Source organism: Trichechus manatus, unplaced genomic scaffold (assembly GCF_000243295.1).
Source record: "Trichechus manatus latirostris isolate Lorelei unplaced genomic scaffold, TriManLat1.0 scaffold00005, whole genome shotgun sequence".
NCBI lineage: Eukaryota > Metazoa > Chordata > Mammalia > Sirenia > Trichechidae > Trichechus > Trichechus manatus.
Genome location: NW_004443941.1, coordinates 24,908,071 through 24,917,021, shown reverse-complemented (window position 1 = coordinate 24,917,021; position 8,951 = coordinate 24,908,071). Strand labels below are relative to the sequence as shown.

The window sequence follows — 8,951 nt, the reverse complement described above, 5'->3', positions numbered from 1 at the left end:
AAGGCAATGGGATGACATATATAAAGCCTTGAAGGAAAAAAATTGCCAGCGAAGAATTATATATCCAGCAAAACTGTCTCTCAAATATGATGGCAAAATTATGGCATTTCCACATAAACAGAAGTTTAAGGAATTTGCAAAAACCAAACAAAAACTACAAGAAGTACTAACGGGAGTCCTCTGGTTAGAAAATCAATGACATCAGATAACAACCCAAGACTAGAACACAGGACACAGCAACCAGGTGTCAACCCAGGCAGGGAAGTAACAAAAATAAATCAAAGCTAAAACACTGAAAATAGGGAAACAGAGATGTCAATATGTAAAAGATGACCACATTAAAACAAAAAAGAGGGACTAAAAATGCAGGCGTATATTTTTCATATGGAGAAAAGTCAAGGCGATATAAAGAAATAAAAGACTGATTTAAACTTAGAAAAACAGGGGTAAATTTTAAGGTAACCACAAAAGAAACTAACAATCCTATGCATCAAAATGAAATGTTTAGTTATCTAGGCTCTCTCCTGGTCTATCATACCTATTGCTTAAGCTAGAAACAACATTCCAGGTGAGTACCCAGCAAATGAAGTCATGCTTGCAATGTACATATAAATCCCTTCTTTAAACTGGTCAACTATAATAGAAGCATGATCTGGTCCCCACTGCAGCTTCTACAACCAGTCTAATCATAACAGCCATTTCAAATCCAGAGCCCCTCAAAAGCTATCTTAAGGACAAACCAATAACATCAAACTGAAGTGCCAACTTTGTCTTCAGTACGTGGAAAACCAGGCTAGGCTCCACTGAAGAGGAGGGAAAGGAGGGAAGCTCCACAGAATACAAATGAAGTTCCTTCTATCCAAGAGAAATGAGAAGGGCTATTAACACTTGTTCAGACAGTAAAGCAGCAAAACTGTAAATTCATGAAGGCCAAGCATAACATCCTTAAGTATTTGTTTTCCTAACATCTCCAGGCACAATACCTGCTCAGCAGTCACTGAATGACTTTTTCTGCCTTCCTGTAATTACAGGATTGAAAAAGACCAACTTCAAATTCAATACATCACTCCCCACCCTGAAACACACAGACCTGCTTCCAAATAATTATCCAGTCTTTCCTTCAACACCTCCAATGACAGGAAACATACTATACCTCAGAAGACCAATCCATTATATTTTTAGAAAACGCTTCATAATATGCATCCAAATCTGCTTCCTGTAGTTTTCTATCCAAAAATCACACCAATGTTTGAATCCTTGTTTGGATACTTACTCAGTAATCACAGGCTAATTACTACACTTTTCTGAGCCTCAGTTTCTCTTTCCCCCAAAAAAGAAAAAAAAATCCTTATTTTACAACAATAAATGGAAGAACATATATAAAACATCAAGAACAGTGCAGATGTAGTTACTGAACAAAGGTTCAATAAATATTAGTTGGTACCCTCTAGTCCCATCTACATTTCCCCCTTCCACACGACAACTTTCCAATTACGTATAATGGTTTCTCGTAGCACACCTAAATTCACCCTTCAGGGTAAATATCTCAGATTCTTCCATCACTCCTCTTATAATGTGATCTCCAGTGCCTTCTCCATACTGATAATCGTTCTTTGGATACATTAGATTTTATCAACATAGTACCAAGAAACGAGGATAGTATTTCCAGATATAAGAAGATTATCTTCTCCCTTACTTTGGATACTTCCTATAGACCAAGGACAAATAAGTTTTAAAGGGTAGTTGCAAATATTATTTTAACTCATAGTATGCCCTCATGGCACAAAGGTTAAGCGCTTGGTTACTCACTGAAAGGTTGGCAGTTTGAACCCACTCAGTTACTCTGCAGGAAAAAGACCTGACAATCTGCTTCCGTAATTACAGCCAAGAAAACCTTATCAGGCATTTCTTTCTACTCTGTCACATGGGGTCACTAGGAGATGGAATGGACTCGATGGCACCCAACAACATGCTTAGAGTTAACCTACATAATTTTTTTTTTCAAACTAAGTTAAACAATTACACGTTTTTACTTGGTCTTTTTTTCTTTTTTTAAAGACATAGCAGAGCACATCCTAATTGTGAGAAACCCTTTAATTTTCCTATCCAAAGCTTTTAGGTACATTGATCACCTAACAGAGCAAAAACTAAAAGGAACAACCACATGATTCAAATAACATTTTAAAATTTTTTTTTTTTTTTTTTTTTTGGCTCATGTAGTAGAAATCCTTGGTTTTTGCCTACTCAGAATCCCTTCCCCCTTTTTCTGGTTTGAAAAACAAAAACAAAAACCTCAAGAATATATTATTCCTGTGGCATTCTCAATCACACAGTCATGCCTCCCAAACCTCAGAGGTGGCCCGGTGATTAGCTGAGGGGCGAGGGGGAAATCATAATCCAAAAATGGTTGATCAGAGGGGATAAATACAGAGAGTGGAGCAGAGAGTGCTCTCTTGATTTGCTAGCTGTAAGAATGTAAGTCTAGCTTTATCACCACATGGACAATCAAACCAACACAGAGAAAAGCAGAGCCAAAACGTGGAAAAAGACAGAATCAAGTCCCTATGACAGAATTTAAATCTCTGGATCCAGCCATGCCTGGAACTTGTGCCACAATTTGGCTTTCCCAAGTTACTCTGGCCAATAAATTCCCTTTCCCCCATTTTTGTTTTGCTTAAGCCCTGGCGGCGTAGTGGTTAAGAGCTTGGCTGCTAACCAAGAGGTCGGCAGTTCAAATCCACCCGCTGCTCCCAGGAAACTCTATGGGGCAGTTCTATTCTGTCCTGTAGTGTAGCTATGAGTCAGAATTGACTCAACGGCAACAGGTTTGGTTTTCTGGTTTAAGCTCATCTGAGTTGTTTCTGTGGCTGCAACTGCAAGCCCTGAAAGTTGTATTCAGTTTTATGGATGGGGAAAAAAAGCACTATGTAGAATCACAGATTCTTAGCTAGAGTGTTTTTTCACTATTATATCCCCCATCGCCTAGACTAGAACCTAGCACACAATAGGGATTCAAGTATTATTTTTTAATGAATCAAGACATTTTAGCAATCATATAATGTAACCATTCTGTGCGACAGGTAGGAAATTGCGACCCAGGGAGGTTAAGTCACAAAGCTTACTGGTAGCAAAGCCAAGACACTGCTTTGGTTGTACTTCTGGCTCTATAAATAGCTAAAGAACTGTTTATAGAAAAAAAGTCACTATATGTACTCACACCAAGAAACATTCACTCATTAAAACCAAAGACGGTAAAATCTACTTTTTATTTCTTTCTCGAAACTGGGCCTAAAAATAAGTAATCCTCACTCTACTGCAGCAGTTTAGCTAGAGAAGACACAGGACCCTACTGGTATAGATGCTGCGTCAAGGCTCAGGCATTTAGCTCTGGGGCATACATTCTTGAACTCTTTTATTCCTGGGAGCACAGTTACTATGCTCACTGTCTCTAAACTTTTCCTGTGGGAGCTGAGCTTACAAGCTGACCTCATCCCATCTCTCATCCCATATTCAACCAATAAACCATGATAATATTTATATCATTTCTGTAATTTAGATCATACAACTGTAATAGTATTAGCTTGGATTCACGCTGGATAACTCAGTGTATATTTCTTTGTTCAGAAAGCCTAATAATACACTTTTATCTTGTCATTTTGCCATCTTGCAAGTCTATTAAAAGTAGAGAAACTTAAACTTTTAACTCATCATCAAACAAACCACTATAACAGTTTTCATCTGTTTACTCAATAGCAGAATAGAGATAAAAAAAAAAAATGAATTAGCACTCCATAAATTTTTGATACTAGCTTGGAGCCCTGGTGGCATAGTGGTTAAGAACTCGGCTGCTAACCAAAAGGTCTGCAGTTCAAACCTACCAGCTGCTCCTTGGAAACCCTATGGGGCAGTTCTACCCTGTCCTATAAGGTTGCTATGAGTTGGAATTGACTTGCCAGCAACAGGTGTTTGGTTCATAAAAGCAACTCTTTTCTAGGTGACCTCCCAATTCAATTCCTCAATTGGTTTTGCCAAGTAAAGCCCTAATACTTGAAGTCAAGTTGATTTCTTAAAAGCAAGCAGATACAGAAATTTACTAGTAATATATTGAAAGCTGTGCCTGCTAAATTTAAGAACACCATTTTTTCCACAAGAAAAAAGTAATTGCGCCTTTATGAGACCACAAGAACCAGATGGTGCTCCACTATCATTACTGAACATTTTGATCAAAGATTCCATAGCAGAATCCTGATCAAAAGGAAGAAAATGCAGAACAGAATTTCAAATTCTCATGGACTCCGGACTTTCTGGAGCCTGGAAGGTGGATGAACCCCTGAAACTACTGCCCTGAGATAATCTTTAAACCTTAAACCAAAAATATCCCCTGAAGTCATCTTAAAACCAAACAAGTTTAGCTTAACTAGTAAACAAGGTTGCCTTGAGCATTTATACTCTTTTTAAGAACTATCTATAGTATAGGATTAAATTGATAACACCAACTCAAAAGATTAGATACAAACCTTAGAGAGTAGTGAATTTATGTTAAGGAGGGAGGAATAACTCAGACATGTAGGGTGAGAATGGTTGCACAACTCAAAGAATGTAATCAATGTCACTGAACTGTACATGTAGGAACTGATGAATTGGTGTATATTTTGCTGTGTATATTCTCAACAGCAACAAAATAAATAAAACTTAGAAAAAAAGAAAATAAAGTAATTGTATAATACGTGGTCAAACCTCCATAATCAAGTCTTGTTCAAGAATGCCGCAAAGTAAATCTGAAGAAACCTGGGAGTTTTTGCTCTTCAAAATAAGTGCCAGAAGACACATAAGTGAAAGATGTCTTATTTCTCAGATCCAAAGTACTAACTCTCTCACTTCTCTCTACACCTTAAAATATCATGATCATTTACAATGATCAATTCATCCTTAAGTTAGGAGCATCTGTAGGGTTGTGGTGCAAACACTTAATGTGGTTGGCTGCTAACTGAAAGGCTGGCAGTTCAAGTCCACTCAGAGGTGCCTCGGAAGGCCTGGCGATCTACTTCTGAAAAATCAGCTACTGAAAACCCTATGGAACACAGTTCTATCTGACATGGGGTACCTCGATCAGAATCGACTCGACAACATCTGGTAACTGGTAGAACCATATTTTTCTTTTTTCTTTTTAGGTTGTATCTTTTTTATTTTTTCCCATACAAAAATTCATACATACATTGTACGTGACTCTAATTGCTCTCCCTATGGGAGCACGCTCCTCCTTTCCACCCCTGATTCTCCATGTCCATTCAACCAGCTCCTAACCCTCTCTGCCTTCCCATCTCACCTCCGGACAGAAGCTGCCCGTTTAGTCTCTTGTATCTACTTGAGCTAAGAGGCACACTCCTCACGAGTATCACTTTACATCCCACAGTCCAGTCCAATCCCTGTCTGAAGAGTTGGCCTTGGAAACTGTTTTAGTTCTGGGCTGATAGAGAATCCAGGGACCATGCTTTCCGGGGTTCCTCTCGTCTCAGTCAGACTTTCTGGTCTTCTCACTAAAATTTGAGTTCTGCACCCCCACCTTTCTCCTGCTCCATCTGGGGCTCTCTGTTGTATTCCCTGAGGGGAAGTCATTGGTGGTAGCTGGGCACCATCTAGTTCTTCTGGTCTCAGGCTGATGAAGTCTGGTTTACGTGGCTCTTTCTATCTCTCGGACTAATACTTTCCCTGTGTCTTTGGTGGTAGAACCACATTATTTCTTAAACACTCACTTTCTACTTTAAATCTAGTTAGTAAATTATTAAAGGACTCATGGAAAGTTAATCATGAAAAGCCAAACAATATAAACCTTTAGTCTTACTTTTCACTTTGCGAACTTTCAACTAGAGGTAAAAAGATCGCTCAACATTGTTACCTAATCTACTTTTACTTTGACAGTTTAACCACAAAAATATTTCTCCTCTGGGCTGAACTCTTTTAGTTAGATTAATTACTGTACTTCTGGATGATGAAGTACTAGTCAGTAAACTTCTATCCAGGAAATTCCTGTCCCAGTGATAGAATTTTTATTATATACAGGTTTCCGTAATTTCAAAATAGTACCAAAAATTAACTTCAGAAAAAAAGTTTAAAAGCAAGAAAAAGAAACCTTCATTAAACTTCGTTGTACAATATTGGTTCTATTAAATAAAAACAATTTATCCTCTCCTAAAAAATATAACGGCATTAAGATAAACAAAAAATAGAATTTGTAACTCAATCTGCATATATTAGCTCCTGTCTAGGTAATTTAAAGGCTGCATTCTTTTTATCACTGAACTACGACTTCAGGGATGGAAAACGTAGTTCAACTTTCACGTTTTACAGACTAACAGAATTCAGGGTGGTAGTAACTGACTTTCCCGTGGTCACACAGATTACATGCTAGCTACCACTAGACTCCTGACCCTATCCCCAAAACCTTTGTCAGTTCTACTTCCACTGATACACAATTCACTTTGAATACCTTAACTATATATTATTTACTTCCCAACATTAAAAATACTATAGGTTTAATATTTTATCTGTTTAAAAAAAAAGTTTTTAAGCTGACTTAAGTATTTTTCTAAGACACTTAAAAGACATTTCATGCTGCTGCACAAAAACTCAAACAAGACTCTTGACAAAATACACCTAAATATCTATTATACCTATTTTTATAATCTTTAAAAACAATGTAGTTAGCTGTGAACTGAAACTTCCTAAGAAGAAATGCACTGCCTTTATTCACACTTGCACATTACTTTTTGAACATTCCAAATAGCTAAGCACAAAAATCAAAAGTAATAAGTAGATATAAGTAAACTATTTATAAGAAGAAAAAGTTCCTTTTTTTAAAAATGTGTTGCAACCTTGTCCATCACCTTATCATATGTGGAAACTCTAACAATTGGGCCACTATTTACCAGACTTTTTTACATAAAAATTCAAACAATAGCTAAAAGGCTTCTAATTTGCCTCTTATAAGTGAAAAGCATTTTAATATAATAACAGAATATACGTGTACAGTTTTGTAAGCTTTGATTAAAGTTTGCTGCATTATCACAAAGTGTGTTAAATGTTTAAAGAGCGTCTAAGTCATTAAGACAGTTAAAGGTAAAGTGCACCAAAAAAGGGCAAAAACGGTTGCTTTGCTGTTTCCTTAAAGTCTGTATCCAACTAAACCTGAATAATTACTTGCTGTGGATAAAATGAATTTCACATTCCTTCTGCATTCAATTAACATTTTTGATGAAAGAGAAGAATCTACGAACATGTATTTAATGAAGTCCTGAGTTCAGTTCCTCCTTTCGTGAGGCAAATGTGCAATACTGCCAACGAACAACTGAGATGATTTTCTGATCTGCTTTACTTGAAAGCAGGGGTGTAGTAACACACCTACCAACACACTTCTTTAACCGAGGAACTCAAAATTGCACAGAATAATCACGAAACTACCAAAGCATACACGTTATACCTGCAAAGAGTAAACATTTTAAATTAAACCCTCATGGAAACTAGCATGAGAGTGCCAGGGTATAATGTGTCATTTAGTTACGGCTCTCTTCAGGACCCAGGCAAGGAGAGCCCTCTGTGGAACCACAGACGCACCCATCCTGCGACCCCGACCACCCCAACGGGTCGCAGCAGCGCGCGGAAGCTGTAGGCAGAAGAGCTGAAGAGAGCCGGTCGTCCGCCAAAAACCGGAGGAGTTAAACCAACAAAGAGCTAATCTCGCACCAAAGCCCCTGCCGCGGAAGCAGCACCTCCCACCGCCCCAGTCTCGCGACCCTCCCCTCCCCAAGTTCAGGGTCCGACTCGGGACTCGCCGCAGGGCCTCCGTCAGCCCGGGGCCGTGTTCGCGGTCGAGATGCGGGAAACAAGCAAAGAAGAAAAGCCCCCAACAGAACCGCCGGCGCTTCCCGAGCCGGTCAGCGCAGCAGAAAAGGGAACAAGGCGGGCAGGTAGGAAGCCTGGGGCCCTGCTTTCCGGGGCGACCGCGAGGCACCGCACACAGGGCGCTGCGCTTTGTTACCGGCTGTGAGAAGCTCCGGCCGCTGCCGCCATCGACCCCGCTCCGGGGCGTCGCTTCTCGGCGGTTCTCGCCTTCCTCCGCCGAGTAGTCGATCTCCCCCTCCTCAGTCTTGAGGCGCTTGGCCTGGCTCTCGTACTCCTGATCCTCCTCGTACGTCTCCCTGGGGGAGGATGAGGAGGAGGACATGGCGGCGACCTGAGGGACCGGCGGGCAGACGGACGGGGGTGGCGGCGGGGCGCGGGCCTCGGATGCCGCCGGCCAGTCCCCGCAGCGGGCAGCGCCTCTGCGTAGGTCGGCGCGGCCGAACGGTCCGCGGCGGCCGCGCGCCTAGTCGCGGGGGAACCGGGTGAGTGCGGAGAGCGGCTGGGATGACGGGGGAATGCCCCCAGGTGGCTCCGGAGCGGCCGCTCCCCTTTATCACCGACCCAACATTCAGCCTCTCCCTCCTCCGACGTCTCCGCTCCCTGCCCGGGGGAGCGAATCTAAGGATGGGGACGAGACCGTGGCTTCCGGTCTTCCCTCCTCCCCAAATCCGCTCCCCGCCGACCAAACCGAGCCTCCGCCCCCGCCTTCACGGCTGCATCACGGAATCGAATCCAGCCGCAGCCCGCGGGAAGCACCCCCTCCCTCCCCAGCCTGGGTCCTATTTCTCCTATTGGCAGGGAGGAAAGCCGACCAGGCTTCCAATTGGCTGTAAGTGCTGTTCGTCAACAGCGGCTCAAGGCCCGGTCTCGCTTCGGTCCTTGCGCCTTAGGAACTGACCGCCGGCCTGATAGTTCCGGCTGCACAAGGCCTGGCACGCGTCGATTGCGAGCTGTTGCTACCACGGCGGGGTTAGGGCTGTTAGGATTCTGCCCGAGGCGCGGCGCGGCGCGGAGCGAACCCGGACGGGCAGTGAGCCGTGCAGTGGGCCGGG

The 8,951-nt window shown here is 41.9% G+C and overlaps 1 protein-coding gene across 1 annotated transcript in view; it reads right to left on the bottom strand.

Moving 5' to 3' along the window:
• Nucleotides 1-8,419, bottom strand: part of HNRNPLL (heterogeneous nuclear ribonucleoprotein L like) — a 45,876-nt gene extending 37,457 nt beyond the window's left edge. Inside the window, exon 1 of the mRNA XM_023735835.1 lies at nucleotides 8,036-8,419. Within this exon, the coding sequence (XP_023591603.1) occupies nucleotides 8,036-8,221 (186 nt within the window). The 5' untranslated portion in view covers nucleotides 8,222-8,419. The remainder of the gene's footprint in view (nucleotides 1-8,035) is intronic.
• Nucleotides 8,420-8,951: the final 532 nt, after the last annotated feature.